At 41.7% G+C, this 13,908-nt stretch overlaps 1 protein-coding gene across 4 annotated transcripts in view; it reads right to left on the bottom strand.

Annotated features, from left to right (window-relative positions):
• Positions 1-13,908, bottom strand: part of robo3 (roundabout, axon guidance receptor, homolog 3 (Drosophila)) — a 515,549-nt gene that overhangs the window by 119,633 nt on the left and 382,008 nt on the right. For all 4 annotated transcript variants that reach the window (XM_059639127.1, XM_059639125.1, XM_048562049.2 and 1 more), the window contains one exon: positions 11,092-11,260. In XM_059639127.1, the coding sequence (XP_059495110.1) occupies positions 11,092-11,260 (169 nt within the window). The remainder of the gene's footprint in view (positions 1-11,091; positions 11,261-13,908) is intronic.

The following is a 13,908-nucleotide window of genomic DNA, read 5'->3' as shown; positions in this document are numbered from 1 at the left end:
CTTGGCCTGCTGTGTTCATCCAGCGCTGCATCTTGTTATCACGGATTCTCCAGCATCTGCAGTTCCTACTATCTCTGCACCCAATGAATGGCCTGTAACACTGGGAGCATGTCCAGCTATATGGACAATTTGAGCAGCGTAGAATTAGTGGTGAGTCACCCGGCATTACTGTTGGAATGGTTGATTGCAGGACATGAAGAACGGAGGGATTTTTCAACAAACTAATAGTGTCAGCACAAGGCAACACTAAACAGAGGGGACAGCTTGACAGGATCACAGTGAAGCTGATTCACTGTTCTTAGCTCTGCTGCTCTGGGTGTTGTTTCTTCAAATTGACTTTACACTCTGAAAGGCTACATAAATAGATTGGAGTCATCTCCTGCCCCCTTCACATATCCACAGGCATTGGCACTTGTTTCCTTTCACATAGTGGAACAGTTTAACCCCTCATGCAATAATTTAAAAAGTCAATTAACAGTGAACATTAATTGACTGCTCTTATACTGTATAACTTGCTTCTACAAGCAGTCAAAGTGTCAGAAAATGTCTCCAATTAGACCAATATCAATCACATTTAAATTTTAGGCATAGGCATTTTAAAAAATTACCAATTTTTTAATCAGTCTTCAGCGCAGACTTATATGGGTTAGTTCAAATGTGCCTTCAACCGGTTTTATGCAAAATTTCTTGAGTTCCTTATTCTTGCTTTAATTAAGGTGCTACAGCTAAAGTCAAAATGTCAAACACATTGGGGCTTTGTTCCAATCATTTTATTGAAGATCTAATTGGAAACCCCATTTGCACTTCATTTATATTTTAGCTATTAAAATTATTTTACCAGCAAGTCTTCATGTTTCATTCGGTACAAATGCCCCTGGTGTTGCTGACCAAATAGTTCCCAAATTCAGGATTTAGCCTGCGTTCAGCGAGCTGCTTGAGTTTGGGTTTGGCGTGTTATCGATAGGCATGGGTTAAAATATCAGCTGAATTCTGTGGAGTAAAGGATTTATTGTACCTTTACTTTTACGTATATCAACTGAGCCAGTGCAGAATCATGTCACAGTGAGATCAGATCATAGGGAGCTGAAGCTTTAGGCTGTACAGCTCATATATTACTACATGGTGGGAGCAGTGACTGGGCTCATGGAACCAGAGGCAAGCATTAAGAAGCACCTATAAGGACGGCCAGATAACACGTATGCTCTGTGTGAAGGACTCTAAAACTGCAGAAATGACTCAAGAGACACTACTGGTGACAGGAGGCAGTGAATAACAGACATCAAGGCTTATCTATCTGTGGATAAGGAAGTCCTGTACAAAAGCTGAAAAAGCATGGAAGAAGGCCCGGAACAGAGTACCTGGAAAGGTTCCAACAGAAACAACCAGCCACAGTGACTAAAATAGCATTGTAGATCAGGGGGCACACTGGCATCAGGAAGCAACAAGCGCTCAGAAAATTCACCACTGGCAAATGTACAAAGAAACAGGGTCAACACTATGAAAAGGTTCATACAGAGTTGTGAGTACTGAGAGGCAAACCATATTACTGCTGCAAAAGCAGCACAGAAAATTACATTGAACACAATACATGCCCGCATTAGAAGACATCAAGGCATGGGAAGAATTCTTCCTGGGGTCATGGCTGGCTGATTGGAATATTTAGGCACCCTAGACTACAAAGACACACAAGGTGAATTTTGGAGATCAAGGTTGGGGAAATGAAACAAATTTTCTGAGGAAGGGGCTCCAGACCTGAAACATAAACTCTACTTTTCCCTTCACAGTTGCTGCCAGACCTGCTGAGCTTTTCCAGCAATTTCTGTTTTGTTTCCTGATTTACAGCATCTGCAGTTGTTTTTTAAAACAGATTTAAATTAGATACAGAGATGAATGTTTCTATTCTTTCATAACCCTGTGACTGTGGTTGAGAGTTCTTTAAATTACTTCCATTAAAATTTGGGGTACAGTAAGTATTAAAATCAGTGTTAGCATGAAGATGCAAGTTACACTTTGTAACAATGGAAGAAAGATCATAGAAGCCCTGCTTGTCATTCATAATCGTGATATTTCTTATGTAGAGCACCACGAATAGTTGTGCAAAATCTGCAATCAAGTCTCAGTCCTCAAGTCATGGAAGCATTGAGGTTCCTTTCAGTAAACAAGTAGAAACCCAAACTCTATGGTTGCAATGTATCACGGAGGAGATTAAAAGTTGAGTTTTAAAATGAACACCAGCCCATCAATATTATACAGGACTTGAAGTAATCTAACTGCCTCAAAGCTACTGCTGATTTAAAAGTCTAGCTATTAGCAGTCACCCAAAATCATGCCTTAGAGACTGAGCAAAGAAAGGTTATAGAAAATTTCAATGAGGCTAATGCCAATAGGTTCGCAAATTTGATGCTCCCATTAAATTCATCAATTTCAGCTGTCTGGGGAAGGGGGTGTCAGAGATGGGAAGGTATTCAATTTGTCAAGGCTGTCACCCTTCACTGATGCACTCAGACAAACATTAAATTGAATATGTTACTTTCTAAATGAGGCTGGAATAACTTGCATGACCATGACTTGGTCAATACAGTGTGGAGCTAGAGGAACACAGCAGGTCAAGCAGCATCAGAGGAGCAGGAAAGTTAACATTTGAAGAGTGTAAACCTGAAATGTCGACTTTCCTGCTTCCCTGATGCTGACTGACCTGCTGTGTTCTTCCGGCTCCACACTGTATTGACTCTGACTCCAGCATCTGCAGTTCTTGCTATCTCCATCTGAATCACTTTTAGCTAGAATTGCGTCCAGTGGGAGTGGATGCTTTCCTCATCCAGCTGAAATGGAATTATTTAGTACTATCCAAATAGCAGTGTTAACAGTTGCAGTTATGTCACTATCCCATTGGTAGTTTAGGCCAAATAGACAGGACCTGTACATTTAACACCAACCAATTTCACAATATTGACTTGGCTACAGTCACTATGTTGAATAATTCACTGACACAGATTATTGCGACAGTTTGCATTACGTAGCAATAACTGGTCACTTTTAATCTCAATGAAATGTCAATATGTCAAGAAAACAGTCAACTCAAAACACAGGAATGCGAGTGGATTATTTGGCTCCTAGAGCCCGTTCCATCAACCAATGAGATCACTGTAAAGTTGCAGGGAACAAAAATCCAACAATATCAAGTTTAATATTAATCCAGTGTCAACTGCCGGAAGTTACCAAACATTTATCAACCATTCTGTGGCACTGTTTCCAAATTTCATTCCTGAAAGTATGGGCTCTAATTCAAAGACCATTTCTCATTGATCTAGACTCCCCCATCAGTAGCCACATCGAACCAATTTGTTCGCCTTGATGCCTTGAAAACTTTGATCAAATCGATCCCTATTCTTTCTAAACTCCAAGAGATATGGATTGTGTAATCTCTCCACTTAAAACTTTGGAGTTCGGGTATCAATCTAATGTAGCTATTGGTTCGACATTAAAACTTTGGAGAAACAAAGCCATGAGAAGGTCCTGACTTTAGATAGAGTTTAAATACCATCTAAACTGTAAATACCTTCTCAAAGTGAACAGCTGCTGGAGGATTAGTTACTTGTTACATAGGCAACTAAGTGGCCACGTTGCCTCAACATTCTGCCAGTGAAACGGTGCTTGGTTAATCTAATTTTGTGGGTGTAGACTTGCTTGCCAAGCCGGTGTGTTTGGCGGCAGACATTTTGTCACCCTGCTGGGTAACATCATTAGTGGCCTCTAATGAAACTTTGGTGTTCATCCCGCTTGTTATTTATATGCCTCGGTTTGCTGGAGTGGTTGGTATTACTTCCGGTTCTATTCTCAGTGGTTTATATATTGGGTCCAATTCAATGTGTTTGCTGACAGAGTTCTGGTTGGAATTCAAAGCCTCCAGGAATTCCCTGGCATGTCTTGTTTGGCTTAGCGCTATTATGGATGTGTTGTCCAGTTGAATTTGTGTCCTTTGTCCGTGTATATTGAGATCAGCAAGAATTGGTCGTGAGATAACAAGGTGTAGAGCTGGATGAACGCAGCAGGCCAAGCAGCATCATAGGAGCAGGAAAGCTGATGTTTCAGGCCTAGACCCTTCTTCAGAATTGATCGTGTCTCTTGGTGGCTAGTTGATGTTGTGTTTCCTTATTGCCAGTTTTCTTCCAGTTTGGCCTACGTAATGTTTCTCACAGTCCTTGCATGGTATTTTGTATGTTACATTAATTTTATTGGCTGTGTGTATGGGATCCTTTACATTTGTCAGTAGCTGTCGCAGGGTGTTTGTTGGTTTGTGGGCTACTCTGATACTGAGGGGTCTGAGTGGTCTTGTGGTCATCTCTGATATATGTTTCTGATGTACAGTAGGGTGACTAGTATGTCCAGCTGTGTTGTGTCTTCACATTGTGATCTGTCGCAGAGGTAACAGTGGATTGTGCTTTTTTAGTATCCATTCTTATTAAAAACTCCATATAAGTGCTGCAGTTCAGCTGGATGCAATTCTGGGTTCCTGCAGTGTATTGTGGCTCATTTGAACAATGTCCTGATGCAGCTCTGCAATCCCATCTACCCTATTGCTTGGGCTGTTTAAAGTTAATCCCAGCATTCCCATCTGCTGCCCTACAGTGAGCAGCCAACTCAGTCCAACCTGAGGTAGGAACCCTGAACCCGCCTGCTCTCTCTAGCTTGGTATCATTGAGCAACCCCATCAGGTCATTGGGTGTTGTCAATGGGTGACAAGTCTTTAAAGGCTTCACTGCTTACAAAGCACTTTGTAATGCTGTCCTGATGTTGTGAAAGGTGCAACATGGATGCAAGCTTTTCCTTTTAAATAATCCACTTCTATGTTCCTTCAGAGAGTGGGGTGGGGTTTTCTTTGACTTCCACATGGCATAAATATTAAACTTTCAGACAGCATGCTTTTGATACCAGAAGCCAATTCAAACAGGTGGCTGCTCTTTAAGATGAGCTTTGTTTGCCATTCCCATTTCCCTTGATTGAATGGGAAAGATTTCTTTGAAAACTTGCAACGGAAGGCCTGCACTCTGAAAACATCTACATTACTCAGAGCACCCAGCTAGAGACAGAAAGCCAATAGCAACTTAAATGTCTGCATGTGCTACTTAACAGGGATTACCTGAAAAATTTAAGACTCTCCTAGTTGAAAACCAAAAGGCTTCAATTCCTGAAAAGACCCTAGAGTGGGCTCCTTCTGGGAAGAGATTGTGCTGCAATCAATAGAAATTGATTGTGCAGATGGAGCAGTGACACTGTGAGGAATGAGATGGAGTTATTGTCAAATTGATTTCAGGCTGGTGAAACTGCAAAATGACTAAGCATTAAACAGCAGGATAGTCACAAAATAACAAGATTAACTTGGTCCTTAATAGGGTCCAGTAACAGTTATGTTGCATGCCACTCTACCTGATAAATAGGCCTTTTTGGGAGATGAATTATGACTTATAACTGGATTAAAATAAACCTTAATTATTATCTGTAAAAGGATGCAGCAAGGGTAGAGGGAGATGTCAGATTTAACCCCTAGAGGTCACACTTACCAGCGGTTGTTGATGTTACAAAGCCTGATATATCATCAATAGTGTACACTTTGAACTCTCATTGGGTGAAACTACATTTTGAACACTGCAGTTAAGAAAGATTTGCACTGTTGAATTCTGAGGAAGGGTCACCGGACCTGAAATGTTAACTCTGTTTTCTCCTTCACAGATGCTGCCAAACCTGCTGAGCTTTTCCAGTAATTTTATTTTTGTTCCTGATTTATAGTATCCGCAGTTCTTCTGGTTTTTAAAGATTTGCACTGTTGGATGTAGTAAACTTATCAATAGAGCAGTAATATTATGAAATGGGCAGACCAGAAAAGCATAGTCACGTTACAATCAGATGAAGAAGGGGAATTGACTTTCTCTCGTAGTTTGAGTCGTTTGAGTTCCTTCAGAGAGCGGGGTGGGTTTTATTTTACTTCCACATGGCATAAATATTAAATTTTCAGACAGCATGCTTTTGATACCAGAAGCCCATTCAAACAGGTGACTGCTCTTTAAGATGAGCTTTGTTTGCCATTCCAATTCCCTTGAATGAACAGGAAAGATTTCTTTGAAAACTTACATTGCAAGGCCTGTACCCTGAAATAATCTGCATTACTCAGCGGGACAAATTAGAGACAGAAAGCCAATAGCAACTTAAACTACTCACTACCATGTAACCTGCCTCCTTGCCCTGCTCTGAGCTATGGAAGATAATGAAAAACCACAACAAAAAAAATCGCCCAAAACGAGAAGAAAGTTACTGGATGAAGCACCAGCAGACAATGAAACAAGGTCCTGCCTTCAGACAGATCATCTGTCACTCACTCTGTACCTTACACAACGTTCAAAGAGAATGTACCGAGAAACTGAGCTCACACCACTCTCAGATCTATATTTCTATTGCTCAGAAGATTTGCATGTTGCATACATTTCTTTCTTTTCGTTTTATTGTTTATGTTTCTATGAAGTAACCTTTGAAGTTTAGTCCTGGGACATGCCTTTTAAAAAAGAATGCTCTTTTGCTGTCCACACTACCCAACACTCCCTTCCCCAAATAAATGATAGCATCTCATAGCTACTTCTGCAGCACCACCAAGTCAACCAGTCAACTGTTCTTTCTACAGTGGGGACTAAACAGTGAAAATATCTCTTGCCTGTAAAATTGGCAAAGCTTGCATTTAGTGGTCATCCTGTGTTTCTCCGAGATGAAAGTGGTGGACCTTCAAATCTTGAAGCAGAGACAGTCGGACAATTATTGTATCATTGGATAATAATCCGAAAGCCCTGGCTATTATTTGGGGGAAGACAGTTCAAACTGCACTACAGCAATTACTGGACTTTAAATTCAATTAACAAATCTGCAATTGAAAACTAATTTTAGCAATTAAAACAATTATTGTAAAAAAACTTCTGGTTCACTAATATTCTTTGGGGAGGGAAATCTGCCTTCCTTACTTGGGCTGATCTACGCCTGATTCAAGTCTGTGAGCAATGTGGTTGTCTCATGATACTGCCCTCTGAAAATGCCAAAGATGCCATTCAGTTCAAGTGGCAATTACAAGGAAGCGATAAATGCTGGTCTTGCTAGTGACATCCATACCCCCTGGAAGGTTAATTTTTTAAAAATACAAACTGCTTCAGATGAAATATTAAACAAGGAAGTGCCACACAAATGTGTTAAGCATTCAATCAATAGTAACCTTTCAACTAATTATTGAAGAAATGGCTTGCTTTTATGAAGGGGCCAGCTGCAGTGCGCTGTAGTGTTGACAGTTCTGTCCCAGCAATCATGCTTCCTATTGTACAAAACAGATGAAGTAAAAAATAATGAAAGAGGGCATGATACAGATCCTCTCCCTACATCTTGTTCCCTGCATTCATTTGCAGCACCAGTTATTCGCCATCGATTTGGCAGCAGTGACAAGGCAGAGGAAAGCTCACACTCAATTGAATTTCCTAGCAACAAATTTGCAAGAAGGGGAGAAAAATAAAATAAAATCAATCACTGTTAGTGGCTTACCCCGGACAGAGATTGTCTTGGGGAGGCCTGCCACTCTGTCAGCCATCACAGGCTCTGCTCATCATTCAGAAGGTCAGAGAAGCTTCACTATTCTATCAGAGCTGGCAGAAAGCAGCCCCTCACAAGGCAATGCTTTAATATCGGGCTGTGGGAACCCAGGTGATTCCTCTGAGCCATTCATCCTGTTTATTACAAGATATAATTCCTTAACAGTGTAGTAATCCGTTTTGACAACACAAACCTTGGCTACTGAAACTGAGGTTGTCAAGACCTGGCGTATCTGGGGCAACAGCACTGTCAGAAAGTCCACTGCTCTGTTTACTTTTGGGAAAGAAAACTGATTTTAACTGCTCCAGCAGTGGTGACAATACCTTCATCCGTCAAAGCTCTCAGCTCTAGAATCCTTTCCCTTCATCTCTCCACCTCTCCCTCTTGTACAGGCAGAGTCATACAGCACAGAAACAAACCCTTCAATCCAACCAGTCCATGCCAAACATAATCCCAAACTAAACAAGTCCCACCTGTCTGCTCCCGGCCCATGTCCTTCCAAACCTTTCCTATTCATCTACTTATCTAAGTGTCTTCTAAATGTTGTAATTGTACCCACAGCCACCACTTCTTCACGAAGTTCATTCCCCAGACAAACCACTCTCTGTAAAAATATGTGTCTCATGCCTTTTTTAAATCGCTCTCTTCACACCTAAAAAGATCTTCTCTTAAGAGCACAATTAAAATCGACTTCTTCGACCAAGATTTAGGTCATGCATCCAAATTTCTCTTTACATAACTTTAGAGTGTTAAAGTTTGCTTGATGAAGTATCTCTGAAGAGACTTTTTTTATTCATTCATGTAATGAGGGCATCACTGACTGGGCAGCATTTATTGGCCATCCCTAATTGCCCAGAGGGCAGTTTAGAGTCAGCCACATTGCTGTGGGTCTACAGTCACATGTATGCCAGACTCGGAAAGGATGGCAGTTTCCTTCCTTAAAGGACATTAGTGAACCAGATGGGTTTTCCCAACAATCCATAATGGACTCATGGTCATCATTAGATTCCTAATTCCCGATATTTTTATTGAATTCAAATTCCACCATCTGACAGGGCGGGATTCGAACCTGGGTCCCCCGAGCATTATCTGAATCTCTGGATTAACAGTCCAGCAATAATACCATTAAGGCATTGCCTCCCCCTTATATTTTTGGGATGCTGAAGTATGTTAATGTTTCTGTACAGCAAGTCATTGTCATGATGGATATTGAAGTGGAGAAAATGTCTCGTAAAAATGTTATTTTTGTCAATAAACTATTCTGCCATGCTTGTGCTGTGAGTAGTCCAACCTCCCAAGGAACTGAATTTCCAATGGCTTTTAAAGCTCCTACACAATACATGTCCTGCATGTTTCAATCCACTTTAACATACCCAGTTACTGTAAACTGGTGGCAATGAGTTAGACAATCAATAACAATAACAATAACAAGGACATGGTGGCCACACTGGAGGAGCACAGATGCCATGAAGGTCTAAAGATCTAACTTTCATTTTCTATAACTCAGGCTTAAAACCAACCTGAAGTAGCTGCTGAATTATAAGACACTTTGGCCATTCTTAGTGCTTGTGGGAGCCATAGCACAGAGCAATCAGTGATTTTGTCCCAATCCAAACCTCATCCAAACAGAGTTTATAGTTGATTGGTGAGATCAATGGGAATTTCACACAGTGGGTGCTTCTTTGGTTATTGATCCACTGCTGAACAGACTGAATATCAGTCATAATTTTTGACTGATCTTACTCAGTCAATTTATGGACACAGGAAATAAGAGAAGTAGGCCAACGGGCCGACTTTCTACGAAAATGTCATTTTCCCACACCATCCCCTTTACAATATTATATCTTTAGTATCTAAACATCGATTGATTTGTGTCTTGAACACTCAATGACTGAGTTTCCACGGCGGTCTGAAGTGAAGGGTTCCAAAGATTCATCACACTCTGAGTGAAGAAATTCCTCCTCATCTTAGTCCCAATGGCTACCTCCTTATACTGAGAGTCTGTTCATCAGTTCCAGACCCATGAAGCCAATGGAAACATCTTTTCGTTCTATTATAGAATCATAGAATCCCTACAGTGTGGAAACAAGTCATTTGGCCCATCAAGTCTGCACTGACTCTTCGAAAAGCATCCCACACAGATCCATCCCCTACCCTATCCATATAACCCCACATTTCCCATGGCTAAACCACCTAACCTCCACATTGCCAGACACTATGGGTAATTTTAGCATGGCAAATCCACCACACCTGCACATCTTTGGATTGTAGGTGGAAATCACAGCACCCAAGAAATCTGACATAGACACAGGGAGACAGTTGCCCAAAGCTGGAATCGGACCCGGGTCCCTAGTGCTCTCAGCACTGAGGCAACATGCCACTTGCCAGGTCATGCAGAACCTTTGTCTAATTCAACCGGATCACTATTTACAACAAATCAACTTCACCCTGCTGACTGGCTCTATGCTTAGAAGTTAGTACTACGTGAACAAGTTAGATATGCTCTTGCGCTCTTGAAAAATGATGCCTCAAAATTATTTCCATTTAACTGATGATCAAGAGTCTAATTGTGGGTCATCTCATCATCATTCTTCCAAACAACATGGGATCCTTCCTGTGATGACCTGCACTCCAGAAAGAGTATACACTCTTTCCTGTTGAAACATAATTGTAATCCAGTTCCTAGTGAGATTCAGTCTCTCAGAAAATGATTGCAGAGCAGGTAGTAACAATAGTTTTCTTTGTAGGCTTACAGGTGATTCTCAATTCACAAATGGGTTGAGTACTTCAAATCCCACTACCTGCTGTTGAACAACCAGAGATTTTTATCATCTTCCATGCATCAATGTTAATTGAGTAAAAATCTAACTTACCTGTTTATAATTAGCTGCTGAGGTGCTGTATTGGTATTGTGAGGCTCTGGATTATTTAATAGTTTTATATGCTGCTCCATACTGTGCTTCATGTGACCTTTGACCCCAGCTGGATCCAAAGAGTCAGCAGAACCTGGGTGGCACGGCAGCTCAGTGGTTAGCGCTGCTGCCTCACAGCACCAGGAACCTGAGTTTGAACCCCACCTCCGGTGACTCTCAGTGTGGAGTTTGCACGTCCTCCCAGTGTCTGTGTGGGTTTCCTCTGTTTGCTCCAGTTTCCTTCCTCAGTCCAAAGATGTGCAGGTTAGGCGGATTGGCTAGGAGGAGTGCAGGGTGGGGTTGGGTCTGGGTGGAGGACTTCATGAGCCAAATGGCCTGCTTCCACACTAGGGATTCTTTGACAACCAGGCTGGCCTCAGCCTTGAGGGTGACAGAACTACTGTAACCTTTGCTTGGAATATTTCTCCGTTCTGATTTGCTATCATGGTCTGAATCTAATTTTTTAGTCCTTCTTTCAGCAAGTCATTTTATTAAAATCAATTTGTTTCCTTCAATTTACAAAGGCAGCTGGGGTGTAGGTAGCAGATACTCTTGGACTTACCGTCTTCTACTTCCAGGAGGGCCTTGGATAAGATGCTGCCAGCAACGCTGATTGCCTGACACATGTAATATCCAGAATCACCCGACTGCACATCGGTAATTGTCAGTTCGCCTTTCGGAGAGACAGAAAAACGCCCCAAAGGTTGAGGCTGGCTGGGAAAAAGCAGGATCTGTAGGAAAGAAACAGAAGCATAAAATTTGGTTCAATCAAAGCTGCTCCCTGACAATTGAAATTGAATTGCTCATTGAACAGGCATACACACATACAATCTGCAGCATTCCAGTCCTGGAGACACGAAACATGCTGATAGCTTAATGCAATGTGCTCTGTTTGCTACCACATTTGCCTTTCTTCTCATTTGTTTGTTCACAGGATGTGGGCATCATTGGCTATCCCAGCATTTGTTGCTCATTTCCATTGTAATTAATTCATTAGTTACAATAGTGAGCCACCATATTCAACAGCTGGTCTCCACATAGTGGAGACATTCCCACTGGGTGTGTAGGAAGGAAACTTCAGGATTTTGACCCAGTGAAGAAACAGTGATGAATGGTAAAAGTTTGTTATAATTGCAATCATCTGGCTCCAAAGGTGAGGCTGTGTTACAATTGAACTGCGGACAGATCATCCCATGTGGCAGAAAGGAAAGTGAGAGAAGTGAGTGGAGGAGAACAGTCAGGGTTGGATTCATCAAGGAGGTAAAGGGAGCTGGGAGTGGGGGTGGAGTCAGGCCAAGATGGAGATGGGGAGTTAGGTCGGCTAATGGGTTGGATCCATGAGCTCCCATATGTCAAGGGAAATAAGCATTAAACTGGACTTTCCCTGTAGTTCCAAGTCAGGATGATATGTGTTTGGAGGGAAACTTGCAGGCAGTGGTATTCCCCTCCATCTGTTACCTTGTTCTTCGAGGTGGAAGAGGTCACTGGTTTGGAAGGTGTGTAGGCATCAATATACAATAAGGAAACTTACTTAAACTTATATGTAACACTATGACTGGATTCTTGTCAGGGGTAACACGGTGGTCAGTAGTTAGCTCTGCTGCCTCACAGCAGCAAGGATCTGGGTTCAATTCCAGCCTTGGGTGACTGCTTTAATTGAGTTTTCACATTCTCCTTGTGTCTGCATGCATTTCCTTCCACAGTCCAAAGATGTGTAGGTTAGCTGGATTGGCCATAGGAAATCCAAGGTTATAGGGATAGGGTAGGAAGTGGAGCTAGGAGCGATGCTCTTTGGAGGATTGGTTTGGGCTTTATGGACTGAACAGCCTGCTTCCACCCTTAGGGATTTTATGATTCTAAGATGATTCTTGTACATGTCACCATAACAGTAACAGACATACTAATAGCCATATTTCATCCTGGGATTATATACTTGAACACCCAAAGGCAGGGTACCCCTACGCACCCCACTCACTTCACTGGAATTATCACTGTGAGGTGGACTACACTTTCTCCAGTATTACTCCAAGCATGGAACAGCTGCACTTTGAACTGCACTGCTCTCTGAAACCAACAAATTCTGACGTTTTCCGACTTCATACTTCATTAACATCCAAGCAGGAATTATAGAATCATCCACTGTAGCAGAAGGTGATTCAGCCCACTGTTCCTGTATTGACTCTTTGTACGAGTTATCCAATTAGCCTCGCTCCCCTTGCTGTTTTCCCACAGCCTTAAGGTTTTCTCCTCTTCAAATATTGATGTAATTCCCTTTTATGAGATGCTGCTCTGGTTCTATTCCAGTTTTTGTTTCTGATTTATGCAGCATCCACAGTTCTTTGGATTAATATTATTAGTATCTTTGCCAACTAAGTAATTTGGTCATGATCAAACTTATTTAAACCAGTTTTTAACATAGAAACTGGAGGCCAAGAAAATAAAACTGAAGGCCAATAGTTTCATAAATGTACAATGAAATCTAATTGGATTTAGAATGGGCTCCACTAAATCCAGAAACAAGCTCAGCAGTCACAGTTTGGCTCCTGGCAACCACCAGGCTCATCTATCCATCCTTGTGACAGTCGCCTGTCTGTTTCTGGTTTACAAGGAGCCTCTAGCTGATTGAGGCACTCTGCTATCGCTCATGCCATGCCAGGTCCAATGTTCCAGTGTAAAACAAATTGCAATATGCAGTACGATTGGGCCAGTCAACAGCTTTAACCTTGTTAAGGTGGAACCTCATGTTCAAGGATACACCTTCAAGCTCCACAGTTGATTTTACTGGGTAACCACACAGCACTTGCATGACGTAGGTTCAATTTCACATTTAGGCGATCTCACTTAGATTATAATTGCTATCAGAAAGAGCAAGAAATCAACTTGTTTTTTTCTGCTCCTCGTTTTTATTTGCTGGAGGGAGCATGTGTGGATGATATCAGAGCTCAGCATTAAGTCAATTCTGGCCCGTTTCAACTCCAACTATTTAAAACTTCTACTCCAGAGACATGAAAGCAGTACTGCACAGAAAAAAAAAAACACTATGGATGCTGGAAGCCAGAAACAAAAACAGAAATTACTAGGAAGATTCAACAGGCCTGGCAGCATCTGTGGAGAGAAAGCAGGGTTAATGTTTTGGGTCCGGTGACCCTTCCTCAGAATGTTTCTGCTGTTGAGAGCGCTACACTGTCTAAAGTGGCTACTTTTATATGTAATGCTAAATTGAGGTCATATCTGCTTCTGAAGTGATAATAAAATCCCACTATTTCACAGATTAGCTGGGGCATTCTCCCTGGTATTCTGGGCAATATCTTTCCCTCACTCGACATCACACAAACAATTTCTCATTATCGTATGCGGGATTTTGATTTGTGAACATTGC

This window comes from Stegostoma tigrinum, chromosome 32 (assembly GCF_030684315.1).
Source record: "Stegostoma tigrinum isolate sSteTig4 chromosome 32, sSteTig4.hap1, whole genome shotgun sequence".
Taxonomy (NCBI): Eukaryota; Metazoa; Chordata; class Chondrichthyes; order Orectolobiformes; family Stegostomatidae; genus Stegostoma; species Stegostoma tigrinum.
Note: the sequence above shows the minus strand (reverse complement) of the source record. Positions and strands in the feature narration are given on the sequence as shown.